Here is a 13,774-nt window from a genome sequence, read left to right as displayed (position 1 = left end):
CCATCTTGAAATCCTAATTCCTAAAACCAGCCCGAGTTTGAAACGTAGCCCAAATTGAAAGGCCAACCGCGAAAGCCCACCCCGAGTGTAAAACCCAACTTTAAAACCCCATCCTTCGCTGCTTTGAATCGGCACTTTGAGAATCCGAGTCCCGCTCCAGTCAAAAGTGCCAGTTCGCGTTTTCTCTCCCGCCGGAGGCTCCGTTGCAAGCCCGGAAGTGGATTCGACGACATGAACTGACTCGGTCGCAAAAACATGAATTCCAAGAGTTGTTTTTTGTCGTGATTGGCGATGGAACGTGTCGGCACGATGTCCAACGCGGCGAGAAGTGGAGACTTGATCCACCTGAACGTGGGCGGGAAAAGGTGAGCGGGAATTATTCGATTTTTCTCTTTTTTTTTTTAGCAAAGAGTCGGCTAGCCGTGGCTAGCGTCTTGTATCGAGCGGCGTCGGGCAGCGGTGTCCCACGACTTCACGTACACACCATCTTTCCAAAAGTAGTACTTGGAAATCATCGGTCATGGTTTTTGTTCCTCGAAAATCGAATAAGAACGCCGCGAGACAAACATTCGTGGAGCTCAATAAAAACTCGGCCGAGAAAGGAACTTCAGGCGCGGATTGGAGCGCTGCGAAATGCGAACTGTGCACATGAAATAGACGCGGTCAAGGCGAACGAACAAGTGTCCATTCGACTACACGTCTTCTAGGGTGTTGAATTATAGTCCGTTTGAGTCAGTTGAGACCATAACGTAGGTCGACGAGGCGCTTCCGTAAGCGCCTCTTCGACACGGGTTGGCGTTTAACGGAACAAAAATGCACACGCGAACACAACTTGCGCGTCAAGGATGTGTTTGTTTTACAGGTTCAGCACCTCCCGGCAGACGCTCACCTGGGTTCCTGACTCCTTTTTCTCCAGGTGGGCGCACAAAACAAACGCACCAGCTCACATTGGGGACAGACAACTCATTCATTCATTCTCGAGGCGAAAGTCAGTGTTCCAACCGTGCGCCTGTGTGATTTCAGTCTCCTGAGCGGGCGCATCTCCACCTTGAAGGACGAAACCGGGGCTGTAAGTCAATTAGCGGCAGCGGTCGGCGTGTGCGCTGCGCATTCACGCCTGCCGTTGGCTTGTAGATCTTCATCGACAGAGATCCTTCCCTGTTTGCGCCCATCCTCAACTTCCTGCGCACCAAAGAGCTGCACCCGCGCTCCGTCAGCGTGCACCTTCTCATGCACGAGGCCGAGTTCTACGGGATCACGCCTCTCGGTGAGCGCCTTGCAGACTGGCGTCAAATCCATCTTTTCACCCAACAAACAACAACCTGTTGCTTCGCTGCTCTCGCGGCGTGGCGTCCCCGTTGTGTGTTCAGTGCGCAAGCTGCAGCTGTGTGACGAGTTGGACCGCTCCTCCTGCGGAAACGTCCTGTTCAACGGCTACCTGCCTCCGCCGGGTAATGTCAGGACACTCGCCCGTTTTCCGGGGATCCGGCTCAATGGTGTCGTTGCTCAGATTGACCGGCCAGCCCAACAACCAAATGAAACGCGCGTGCCGACTTCCCCTTTGTGTGGCAGCGCACCCGGCCAAGCGCCGCAACCGTCACAGCGTGGCCGGCTCCCAGTTCGCGGCGGCTCGGACGGCGCCCGGCGAGAGGGCCCCGGTGCGACGCAGCAACACCATGCCGCCCAACCTGGGCCACTCGGGCGCGCTGACCAGGGCGGAGGAGAGAGCGCCCGCAGGTAGGGGCCGCCGCGCTCGGGCGCGCAAAAACAAAAGCCCGTGGCTTGCTACTTTGCGCGTCTCGCGCAGGGCCGTCATCGGATCCCGGCTTGGTCCGCATCATCTGCGGCCATCACAACTGGATCGCAGTGGCCTACTCTCACTTTGTGGCGTGTTACAGGTGCGCAAATCTTAACGCAAGTGCTTTCAGACACCGGGTGCTTCCTTTTTTTTTTCTTTTTTTCCCCCCCTACTCTGGCGTCCCTTGACGGGCTGCTTTTGGTTCAGGGTGAAGGAGTCCACCGGGTGGCAGCAGGTGTTCACCTCTCCTCGCCTGGACTGGCTGATCGAGCGGGTGGCGCTCAACGCCAAGGTGATGGGCGGCTCCCTGGGGGACAACGACAAGATGGTGGCCGTGGCCTCGGGAACGGAGATCATCCTCTGGTCCATCTGCCCGGACGGCAACGGCAACGAGATCGGTGAGGGCGAGCGCCGCCGCTGCCGCCGCCGCCGCCGCCGCCGCCTCCTCCTCCTCCTCGTAAGGTCTTCCACGTGGGTCTTGACGTCGGGCCGCGGTGCTTTCCAGGCGTCTTTGGCCTCAATGTGCCGGCGGAGGCTCTGTTCTTTGTGGGTAACCAGCTGATCGCCACCAGTCACACCGGCAAGGTGGGCGTGTGGAACGCCGTCACCAAACACTGGCAGGTGAGCGAAGACCCACCCGACATTCCGTCGCAATACGAGCGACGAGCCGGTCGACAGAAAGACTCGAGCGCATTCTCTTAAGCGGAACGGCCACTTGGACACTTGGATGATTTGCTTTTGTGACACGCCGAGCTGTCAAAACAACAAAAAGGACTTGGGGGGGGGGGGGGCTTGTTACACCGCACAACTTTTTGCTCGCGCTGTCAGACGAGCCGACGAATATCGTTCCGTGTCTTGGAAGTCCGCCAAGATTCGGTCCAACGGCGCGGCTCCGTCAGAATGCTGCCATACGCGGCGGTCAATGACGTGGCCGGCGAGGCATGACGCGCATGCGTGTCGTTCATACATTCCAAAAAGAAGAGGGAGAGACGCCGATGGGGAGAGGGCTCCGTATGGACTGTTGAGCAATGTGGTGAATGCGAATCGCTCCAAAGATTTTTGATTTTTGTCGCTTGAACAGAACCAGGACGTGGTTCCCATCAGCAGCTACGACACGGCCGGCTCCTTCCTCATCCTGGGATGCAACAACGGCTCCATCTACTACATTGGTACGCCACTCGCACCGCACTCGCGGCATCCCGACAATTCTGCAGATCGCGGCTCCCCCCCCCCCCCCAAAAAAAAGCCTCCTGGAACTAGCCGGGCTAGTTCCGGCCTCTGCCCCCCCCCCTCCCCCCTCTAAAGACTCTTGTCGTTTCAGACGTTCAGAAGTTTCCTCTGAGGATGAAGGACAACGACCTGCTGGTGACGGAACTTTATCGAGACGCCACGGAGGACGCCATCACCGCACTCAGCGTTTACCTCACACCCAAAACCAGTACGCAAACTTTTCAGCATTTTTCCATATCCAGATGACGGTCCGTGAACTAGTACAACCCCCGAACTGAATGTGAGACCTCTGCGGGGCTAACGTGGTAGCAGTCGGTGAAATGTCAAATAGCAAGTGCAGTCCGCGCGACGTGCGAGCTCCAAGCTAGACATCCAGGACACGGAAAAAAAGGAGGTTGATGCATCTTCACATAAGGCGCGTTTGTGGTGCCGGTCAGGCGACAGCGGCAACTGGATCGAGATCGCGTACGGGACCAGTTCCGGAGCGGTCCGCGTCATCGTGCAGCACCCGGAGACGGTGGGCTCGGGCCCGCAGCTCTTCCAAACCTTCTCGGTCCACCGCAGCCCCGTCACCAAGATCATGCTGTCCGAGAAGCACCTCATCTCGGGTAACGCGTTGGGGGTGGGGGGGGGGGTGCGCTGACCTCCGCCTTCCGCGCCAACGCCGTTGTCGCGCCTCTGCCAGTTTGCGCCGACAACAACCACGTACGCACCTGGACCGTGACCCGCTTCCGGGGGATGATCTCCACCCAGCCGGGATCCACGCCGCTCACCTCCTTCAAGATCCTCAGCCTGGACGAAGTGGACGGCCAGGGAGGTTGCAGCGCCGGCACCGAGATAGGTTAGCGTAGCCGCGCCGCTAGCTGCACCCCCTCCCGAAAAAAAAAAACCTGCTGCGTCTCAAACACAGTAATCCCTCGCCACCTTGTGCGTCGTCAGGGCCGTACGGCGAGCGAGACGACCAGCAGGTCTTCATCCAGAGGGTGGTCCCGGACACCGACAAACTCTACGTCAGACTGTCGTCTAACGGCAAGAGGTCTGTCCGTCTGTCTGTCTGTCTGTACGTCCATCCGTCCGTTGGGGTGCGCCGCGTCCGCTTGCGCTCGTGCGTATGTTAATGTACGGCTAACGTTGGCTCTTTTCGAGTGAATCCGTCAACGACTTTCAAGGAGTGAACGCCACAAAAGCGTTCATTTTCAGCCCTTAGTTCTAAAAGCTGATTTCAAATCGGCGGTGCGTCAAGTCAATGATGATTCGGTCAAAGTCAAAGACGCAAAAGGTCGTCGTTGATTCTTCCATTGTCAAAAGCCAAGAGCCATTCGTTTGAAAATGGCGTCGTCGTTTGATGAATGGTTCCACCTGCTCGCGCACGGGTGGCAAACTCGCGGCCCGCCACCTCATTTTAGGGATGATTTTGGTGGTTTTGTACCAGCAAATTGAGTTTGACCCCCCCTGTAATGGAGCGTGTTGCACGCATTGTCCGGCTTCCGCCGTGCGCGTCCGTCTCAGGGTGTGCGAGGTGCGCTCGGTGGACGGCACGTCCATCACGGCGTTCGTGGTGCACGAGTGCGAGGGCTCCAGTCGGATCGGCTCGCGGCCTCGCCGCTACCTGTTCAGCGGCCACGCCAACGGCAGCATCCAGATGTGGGACCTCACCACCGCCATGGAGATCGCCGGCAAGGTGGACATCCGAGGTGAGACGCCAGCCGCCAGCCGCCCTTCTTCCGCGTCTGGCTGACGGCTTGCCTTGCCTTGCAGCGCTGGGCGGGCCGACGGAGGAGGAGCTGCTGGAGCTCCTGGACCAGTGTGACCTGGCTCTCACCAGAACTCCTGACAGCACGCCCAGAACGTCCACGTGCAGGTACGGGTGCCGGCGCGCTCTCGGCCGCTCGGTTTCGGAGTCACGCGCTTGCGACGGCGATGTCATGCGTGCGCGCTTTCAGCCTTTCTTCAGGTTTGTGCGAAGGCCTCCGCGCCGATCGAACTTGCCCTTCGGGGGGAGGAAGAGGAGGAGGAGGCGGCTCTTCCCTCTGCGGGAGTCTCCCTCGCCAAGCTCCGCCCCCGGCCCCTCTCGCCAAGTCCTCCCGAGACCTGGTCCCGTCCTCGGGTCCGCCGCCCCCCCTCGCCCTCGCCGCCTACGGACCCCGGCGCCTCCCCGGCTCCAGCCCGCACCCCCGCCGGCAGGCCGAGTGCGGCCGGGCCCGGGGGGGCGCTTCGGCCGAGCGCGAGTGCGGGTGGGTGCGCAGGGGCAGCTTTGTGGAGCGCTGCCAGGAGCTGGCCAAGGGCTCCGAGGTGGCAGGGGGCGCCGAGGGCACGAGGCGCGGCCCGGCCGCGTGCGGCGAGCCGGAGGCGCGCTTCGGCCCCGGGACGCCCGCCGCCTTTTTCGCGACGCCCGCTCCTCACCACCCGCACGCCGGGGCGCCTTCATCCCCGGTGTCGTCGCGACGCGGGCCCGCCGCACCCGCCTCCCTCGCCGGCCCCCCGTCCGCCGTTACCAGCCCGACGCGCTCGCAGACGCTCACCCCGGGGCGCCGCGGCGCGTCCCCGTCGTCGGACGTCACCGCGTCACCCGAAAGTCCGCCGGGCGCGGACAGCCCCGTCGGCACCGCCGCCGCCGCCCCGACGACCGGCCCCAAACCGCACATGAACGAGACCAGCTTCTGACAGCCCGTGTGACAGGCACGAACAATGACGTGCAAGACACACACACACACACACACACACAAAAGAATTGCTTCCGGTCTGGTCGCCGTGGTTACCACACCAACACGGCAACAAAAAAAAAACGTGTCGCCAATGCTGCCTGTCAATCAAATCTGTTTAGTTTTGTTTTTTCAATGGCTCCTCCCTATTGTGGACATCAACTACTTGCATTGCTAACGGCAGGGGGCGCTCGGGAGCCCTGTGTGCAAATGGGCGGGAACCCAATGTTTGATTTCGCTGCCTCCAAGTGGCCAAATAACATTCATGCCTGGTATTGGGGGGGTTTTCAAGGTGGGGTGTTACACGTTCGTCATTGTGACTTTTTTTTGGAAGTAACAAGAGTTTTTCTCTCTGTGCTATGCAATAAATAAACCAACAACTAAAGGGATTCTTGGAACCAAGTGCGAGCACGCTTTTTTTTTCTGCCCCCCCCCCCCAAAAATCCCTAAATTTGGCTTGGAAAAAAAAAGTCACTTGATTTTTCCCGTATCTCTCTCCTGGCCATGAACTGAGCACTTTGGCAAACATCTTGTGACTCAAACGTCGCGATTCTGGCGTCTCGGCCGTGCGGAACCCGGAAATATATGCGGGGTGGCCACCAGGAGGCGCGATCGGCTCAAATCTGAGCGCGGGTGGGCCGAATTCGCTGATTGTGGCAGTTTCATCGGGATCCATGGCGCGCTTTGATTGTTTCCGAATGAATTTGCGTCGTGGACTTGGAAGTCATCGCCCGCAGTGACGCGCGCGCGTCTTTGCCTTCACTCTTGAATGCCCGATCATCGGCAAAGCGGTTGAGAGTGCTCGTATCAAAGTGGGCTCGTTGACACCGGCGTGACATTGGTTCTCTTTGCCAAAACGAAACCGCGTCCTTCCAATTTTCAGGTCCGTTGAGGTGCCCCCTTCTTTCAAGGTTCAAGTTGAAATCGTTTTAGCCCCAAGTATGACTCAAAAGATGGTTGGCCAAGTTCTAGAGTTGACAAAGATGGCCGTGCAAGGGGGAGGGGGGGCTTCAGGGTGGAGCACAGGCGGAGGCCTCGATGGCCGAGTGGGCAACGTGAGCACACCGCGACAACATGGCCACCGAGCAGCAGCAGCAGCCCAACTCGGGAACGACCTCCCAGCGGTTTTGAGCGTGCCTTCGGGACCGAGTTGGAGGTCGCTCGACAACAACGGCGGCAGAGGACGAGGTGAGAAAAAAAGAAGTGGCAGTAGAACGGAAAGGCGCAAAGGCAATTTGGCTCGATGACTCGCTGCGGCAAGCCCCGAAAAGCGACAAGCCCAAAGGAGAAGAAGAGGGTGGGTGTCTCGCTCCTTTTGGAAGCATTCAAACATCAAAGGTGTTTTATTCACACAAACATCGCGTTGTTTAGATTTCCGCTCGCATGCGAGGAAGGCCCAAGTGGCGCAGAACGCGCGTCCGTGTTGTTTCAGCAGAGACGCTGGACTTCCCGCCGCCGCGCAGCGCTCGGCCTTTGCTCGACGCCCCTTCCTGCCATTCTCCTGCGCGGCGAGTGACAACGGCGCTCGGTCTGGAACGCTTCCTCTTATCTCCTCCGCAGGCAGGTGGAAACGCTTCAAAGCGAGCCAAAGTTCCCGTTTGCCTCGGAAACCCCCCCCCCCCCCCCCGAGGAGGCCCCGCGCCGAGATTTGCGGCCAAAGTGCAGAAGGCGACTAACACGGGGGCAAAATACGCGGCGGCAAACTCATTCGCATTCACAGATGTGTCGAGCTAAAATATTTGCGGTGACAGACACTTCATTCAGGCTTTCACCCCCCCCCTCACTGGTAAGTACCACTCTTGGTCCACCGCTGCAATCTGCCGCCATCCGTAAATTGCGCACTTCCAATACGGCTCCGCTCCAAAAATCTGACAAATGATGTTTACAAACAATATCTGATGCCTCCATGATATGAACTTTCATCTCAAAGCTTTTTTTTTCCTTTTTGACCAAGAGGACCAACACGATGCTGGCACACCTGCTTGGAGAGAGAGAAAAAAAGAGAGAGCGACGCCGCGTGGGCGTGGGAGGGACATGGGACGACGCCGGGGGGGGGGGGCGAACACAAAAGCGAAGATCGCGCAAGGTGAAGAGTGACCACAAACGGCTGCTTGGCTTTTCTTTCTTTGCGTATGCGGTGAGTCAACTTTTCCTTCTTGCTTGCAAAACTTGACTCGGCGACGTTTGATGTTTCTTCTCCCCCTAAAACAAGCCGCTCCCTTTATTTGCATCAATTCTGAGCAAGACAAACGCGACGCAAAAAAAATCGCCTTGACGTCGCCGGTGTGCGGCCTTTTCAGGGATGGGTCCTGCGAACGAGTCGGCCCACCTCCCCGCCAACCAGTCGGACGTGAGCGGCGCTTTGACGCGGCAGGTGCTGCCCTGGCTCTACCTGGCGGCCTTCGCGGCGGGCGCGCCGCTCAACGGCGCCGCCGCTTGGATCTTCTTCCGGGTGCCCGGCGACCGCGCCCTGGCGGTGTACCTGAAGAACATGGTGGCGGCCGACCTCCTGATGCTGGCCACCTTCCCCTTCCGGGCGGCGGCGCAGATGGGACCGGGCGGCCGGCGGCTGCGGGCGCTGACGTGCCGCTACACCTCGGCGCTCTTCTACCTGTCCATGTACGCGGGCATCGTCTTCACGGGCCTCATCGGCCTGGAGCGCTACGTCAAGATGGCGCGTCCCCCCGGCCGGGCGTGGGGCCGCGTCCTGCGCGGCGCGGGCGCGGCCCGGGTCCTGGCGTCGCTGGGCTGGGGCCTCCTCGCCCTGTGCGCGCTGCCCAACGCCGCGCTGGCCGGCCGGCCGGCCGAGCGGGACGCGGCTCGCCTCTGCGCGGGCCCGAGAAGCCCGCTGGGGGTGCGCTGGCAGCGGGCGTCCACCTTCTTCAGCGTGGGCCTCTTCTGGCTCACCGCGCTGCTTCTGGCTTTCTGCTACTCCTCCATCGCCCGCCGCATCTACCGCTCGTACCGCCGGGTCGGCCGCGGCGGCGGCGAGGACGTGCGGCGCAAGTCCAGCCGCAGCATCTTCTGCCTCCTGGCCGTCTTCCTGGTCTGCTTCGCGCCCTACCACGTGTGCCGCGTGGCCGACGCCCTCAGCCAGACGCCCGGGTCGGCTTCGGGCCGGGAGCGGCGCTTCCTGCTCTTCCAGGCCAAGGAGGCGGCTCTCTTCCTGTCCGCCGTCAACGTCTGCCTGGATCCCGTCGTCTACTTCCTCATGTGCCGGAGGTTCAGAGAGTCTTTGCTGGAGAAGCTCGCGGCGGGGGGACGGGACCGTCTCTCTCGCCGCCGCGCCCGCTCTCGGCGACATTTAGAAGCGGCCGCGCTCCAGGGGAACCCGACACGGGCGGCCGGCGGCGAAGCGGGAGAGGACCCCAAGAGATGAGGACGATTGAGAGAGAGCAAGCGATGGAGACGAGGGAAGGTGAGAAGAGAGAAGCCACCACTTGAAAGCTTTTGCATGGTTGGTTTAGCTGTAGTTCGTGCGGATTTTGTGGCGAATCTTACATAGTAAATATGAATGGATGTTTGGTCAAAAAAGTAACGCAGGAATACAACTCTGAACAGTCATGCCACCAAGTAGAATGATGAGTAGACATGAAGCGGACCTTGTATGATGGAGATCTGCAAGAAATATTGTTGAACATTTCGTGAGGGGGGGGGTTCTGCCGTCATATAAAATGCTTTGGTATGTTAGAAGGATTTTTTTGGTAGTTCATACAGGTTGGCGCTCTGAAAGGTAGACGGGTATGCATCGTCTCTCTCATTTGTACTTGAAAGCACAAATAAAATCTCTTTAAACTTAAAACACACACACATGTCGTTTGTTGTTCATCCCAAACCAAAATCGCGGCAGTCAATCATCCATCAAGACTTGATGGAGCTGCGCTGCGTGCCGCGGTTCATTTTTAGTGCATTTTAGTGCCCCCTCGCGGACACTCGGGGCGCAGCGCTGCATCTGCAGTGTGCAGTTGCGCTACCTCGCCAAAAGAGGGCAGTGCCGTCAAAACTTCACCTGTCGCCGGCGGAAACGGTGACGTCTTTTACCGATGAACCGTCGCGGGCGGAGGCTTTTTTTTCGAAAGTTCTTTTTCGAAGCTCAACCGCCTCCTCGCCCTTCTCCCGCGAGCCGATCGGACCAACCGCGAGCTCACTGGCCCGCTTCGGCCTGAGTGCGCACAAGCAACGCCGTGGCTCGTCGCCAACCCGCCCGAGAAAGTCCGCCGTCTTCACGCAAGGGCGAGGAGCGAAAGCTCAACGGTGGACAACCGCCACCAAAGGTGCCGCAGGCGTCCCACCTGCGCCTACCGGGAAAAGAGCATTCTCCTTGACATGAAGCGTCGGGGGGGCGCTTGGCACTTTCACATTATTGAGAACAAGGACGTGGAAGTCGCTGGCGTGCACGGCAAATGGCGCCCGTCGGCGGGCGAGCGCTCTGCCGCGGACTGATGAGCAGTCCCGTCCCGGGTTTGTCCTGCCGTGGCTCATTGTCGGGTGGCTTGCGAGCGTTGCGAGACAAAAAAAGTCACGCTGGCTTGAATGGGATCCGCCCGCAAGCGCCCGTGTTTGTCATGCAAATGTCACGCACGCCGAAGCAGGTCAGGCGGCGGCGCAAGAGGAAGTGGCGAGCAGTCCAGAGCACTACTGGAGGTGAGTTGACAAGCTCCCGCGCGTGTGTGTGTGTGTGTGTGTGTGAGACCTTGGTGGCGTTTTGGGAGGACGCGCATGGGCGTTCTCTTGTCTTTTCTGCAAGAAGGGCGACGTTCCCATCTCGGGTCCCTTTTGTGGATCGTTCGGACGTGTTTGGAGCTTCCGAGGCCTCCTCGTGTCTGTCAACACGGCCGAGTCCGTTCCAGTCCCCGTTTGGAGAGCTCGTGAGTGGTTGCGCGCCCCCCCCCCCCCCCCCACCAGAAATTATTGGCTTCGATCCCCAATCATTCCTTCAACCCAACTTTGCCAACCAAATGCTACTTTTGAGGAGCGGCGTCGGCGGCGATCCGTTTGGGTCGTGGCCCATGACTTCCTCAAAAGTGACAATTGGCGTTGCCGCGCGACCGTCCCTTTTACTCTGTTTGGAGTCGACGTCCTCTCGTCCGCAAGCTGCGACTTTTCGCAAAGGTTGTCCGACATGTGCTTTTCCTTCCTCTCACTCGCAGTCGGTCCCGGCGTTGGTCGCGCATCTCCTCCCGAGGATCCGCGAGCATGAGCGTCTTCAACGGCTCTTCCGGCGAGAGCTTTTCCACGTGCGGTTCCCCGCCCACCGCCGCCTGGAGCCGTCACATCTTCGCCGCCGTCTACGGCCTGGTCTTCCTGGTGAGACTCTTCCGAAGCGCGTGTCGGAGCGTGTCGGAGCGTGTCGTCGCCGTCGCGTGCTCGGCCGGTCGCTCCGTTTTGTTTTTGTCGGCCGGGCTTCCGCACAAAACCGACGTCCGCCGCACATCGGCGTCGCGCGCGCTTTTCTTTGGCACGGTCAAGCAATCGCCGGGCTTTGTGTCAAGCAGGCGGGCCTGCTGCTGAACGGCCTGACGCTGAAGGTGTTCCTGCTGGGCGCCCGCTCGTCGCGCTGCATCAGCGTCTACCTGAAGAACCTGGCGGCGGCCGACTTCCTGCTGAGCCTGTGCCTTCCCTTCCGCATCGCCAGGCACGTCGGCGCCTCGCGGCCGGCGCTTCGGTCCTACTGCGGCTTGGGCGCGCCGGCCTTCTACCTCAACATGTACGCCAGCATCCTGTTCATGGGATACATCGCCACCCACAGGTACGCCGGGACGAAGCGCCGCCCGTTTTCCGCGGCGTCGCTCACGGGCCGCTCCCGCCAGGTACCTGAAGATCGTCCACCCGCTGGGAAGTCCCGCGCTGCATTCGCTGCGGGCGGCTCACGTCATCTCGGCGGCCACGTGGCTCGTCCTCCTGGCCGTGGCGGCCGCTTACGTCATCCTGTCGCTGCTCGCTCCGGAGGCTCCCGCGCCGCCGGGCGCCGGCGCCGCCAGCTGCGACGACCTCCAAAGCGGACCGCTCAAGCTCTTCTACAAGGTTGGCCCAGTTTGAGTTTTGGCATTTTAGGGATGGCAATTTTCCACAGATATGCGCAAATCCACCGTTTTATTTCTCAAATTTTTATGAACGCTCGAAATCCGTTGAGAAAATTTTAGGGGGCGGTCAGGCACCTTATGTTGGAGTTTTCGCCAGCCCTCCCGATCGGTCTTTCCGTCTTCCGAGTGTAAACAGCCCAGCGATTGGACGTGTATGATGTCTTACTCGTCGCGATTGGTCGCTCCGTCCAGGCCGCGCCCCTTTCCGCTTTTCTCCTCACTAGCCATCGCCATCCGTGCATTTGAACGCGTGTCGGGCCAAACCAGCCCGTCAGCCGCTTGGCAAGTCAATTTGATGGCTGTTTGAATCGGCGAAAATGGGTCCGACGACGACGGCGGCCCGCATGGCCGAGCGGCCGCGGTTAAGCGACCTTTTCCCCTCCCAAGGCAGTGCACGGCTTCTCGGCCGCCGTCTTCCTGCTGGTCCTGGTGGCGCTGCTCTTCTTCTACGGCAGCACCTCCCGCAGGCTGGCGGCGGCGCAGCGGCGGCGGTCGGCGTCCCCCGCCGCCCGCAAGCTGCTCAAGTCCCGCAGGAACATCCTGGCCCTGGTGAGCGTCTTCTGCGTGTGTTTCGTGCCCTACCACCTGGTGCGCCTGCCGTACGCCGTGCTGCGGCCGAGCGGCTGCTGGGCCAGGCTGGCGTTTTTCTACCTGAAGGACGCCACCGTCGCCGTGTCCGTCCTCAACGTCTGCCTGGACCCGCTCATCTACTTCCTCTTCTGCGACGGCTTCCGGGAGCGAGTCGGGGGCGGCCGCGGCCTCGCGCTCGGCTCCGGCGAACGGACCAGCGGTGGCCGAACGCCGAGGAAGATGTCCGACCTCCCGTCCAGTGGTTTCTTGACCTGAATGCGGCCTTGTTTCCATGGCGATCCTTCCAAATGGCTTCGATGACGATGAAATGTTGAATTTAATGAGTAAAACAAAAATGTTAGTGATTAAAAAAAGTTTTGTTAAAAAACCTAAGACAAGACATTGTTCCATTCAAAAAAATAATAATAACGCCATTTTTTTTATCCTGCTTGTCTTCTGATGAGCACGGAAGCGCCATTTCCTCCAGGCTGTGCACCTTTTAAAAAAAAAAAAAGAAGAAGTGGGCACTTCTGCCGCCATCGATGCCAAAGCTTGCGTTCAAAAAACCCCCCCATAAATTCCAATTGAAACGGAGGCAGCCCACAGTCGCAGGTCTTGTTCTCCTTTTTAGGCCAGCGAGAAGCGGGCCGACGGCCGAGCGAGCGAGCGAGCGAGAGAGGAAGCCGGGCCGGGTCGTTTGGTGTCGTGGGAACGACTGGAAAGTCAACAGCACCACGTGACTTTTGAACGGGCCCGCTCTGCCTCTTCGCTCCCGCTGCCGGTGCCGCTCCATGTGGACGCCAGCGGCCGAGCTTGACGACAGACCTGGCAAAGAATTCCAGGCCTTCCCGCCTAAAGCACACACTTATTTCGACCTTTTTGTAAAAGTGATTGCTCTCATTCATGCAGTGCAGGCCATTTTTCCGCTTGATCCTCCGTCGCGCCTCTCCGGTTGCTCCGGGACGCCGCCGCCGGCCTCCGGACCGCAACTCGGAAGAGGGAGCGCGTCCCTCCTTTTTGCAGATGCTATTTTGTGATTGTTGTTGGGGTATTATTATTTTTTTGCCTTGCCCCTTTGCTCACTCCTGACCTTTGACCTCTGCGAAGAGGAGGCGGGCGATCGCGCCGGGGGAACGGGCGACAGGAATGTCGGCCGGCGCGCTTGGAATAACACGCGAAAAGGGGCCGGCTGGGCACTTTTTGCCGCGCGTGGTGGCGGCGGCTCTTTGTCTGCTTCCGTTTGTCCACTCGTAAGAAGCCAACAAGCAAGCAAAGAGAAAAGACGCAGCCATGTCGCACCTTTCCCCGTTCCCTTTTTGTGTACCTCCTACTTTTGCATGCATGCTGTCTGTGTGTGGTTCGCAATGCCCCCCCCCCCCAAAAAAAAAATT

General features: G+C 59.7%; 3 protein-coding genes across 3 annotated transcripts; all 3 read left to right on the top strand.

The window, feature by feature from the left end:
- Positions 1–172: 172 nt before the first annotated feature.
- Positions 173–6,132, top strand: shkbp1 (SH3KBP1 binding protein 1). Its single transcript, XM_052078134.1, has 17 exons — positions 173–365; positions 863–916; positions 1,024–1,069; positions 1,135–1,267; positions 1,371–1,451; positions 1,573–1,737; positions 1,808–1,898; positions 2,006–2,196; positions 2,304–2,419; positions 2,880–2,967; positions 3,120–3,236; positions 3,466–3,636; positions 3,714–3,869; positions 3,968–4,064; positions 4,538–4,722; positions 4,787–4,889; positions 4,972–6,132. Exons 1-17 carry the CDS (start codon positions 292–294, stop codon positions 5,690–5,692), a joined length of 2,589 nt encoding a protein of 862 aa, XP_051934094.1. The 5' UTR covers positions 173–291; the 3' UTR covers positions 5,693–6,132.
- Positions 6,133–7,786: 1,654 nt separating this feature from the next.
- Positions 7,787–9,371, top strand: LOC127608790 (P2Y purinoceptor 14). Its single transcript, XM_052078172.1, has 2 exons — positions 7,787–7,867; positions 8,031–9,371. The coding sequence occupies exon 2, from the start codon at positions 8,033–8,035 to the stop codon at positions 9,107–9,109; it is 1,077 nt and encodes a 358-aa protein (XP_051934132.1). The 5' UTR covers positions 7,787–7,867; positions 8,031–8,032; the 3' UTR covers positions 9,110–9,371.
- An 880-nt stretch (positions 9,372–10,251) lies between these two features.
- LOC127608792 (P2Y purinoceptor 14-like) lies at positions 10,252–12,676 on the top strand. Its single transcript, XM_052078173.1, has 5 exons — positions 10,252–10,374; positions 10,881–11,037; positions 11,226–11,479; positions 11,541–11,754; positions 12,201–12,676. The coding sequence occupies exons 2-5, from the start codon at positions 10,927–10,929 to the stop codon at positions 12,657–12,659; spliced, it is 1,038 nt and encodes a 345-aa protein (XP_051934133.1). The 5' UTR covers positions 10,252–10,374; positions 10,881–10,926; the 3' UTR covers positions 12,660–12,676.
- Positions 12,677–13,774: the final 1,098 nt, after the last annotated feature.

This window comes from Hippocampus zosterae, chromosome 10 (genome assembly GCF_025434085.1).
Source record: "Hippocampus zosterae strain Florida chromosome 10, ASM2543408v3, whole genome shotgun sequence".
Classification (NCBI taxonomy): domain Eukaryota; kingdom Metazoa; phylum Chordata; class Actinopteri; order Syngnathiformes; family Syngnathidae; genus Hippocampus; species Hippocampus zosterae.
The sequence above is the reverse complement of the archived record's forward strand: the minus strand, read 5'-3'. Positions and strand labels throughout refer to the sequence as shown.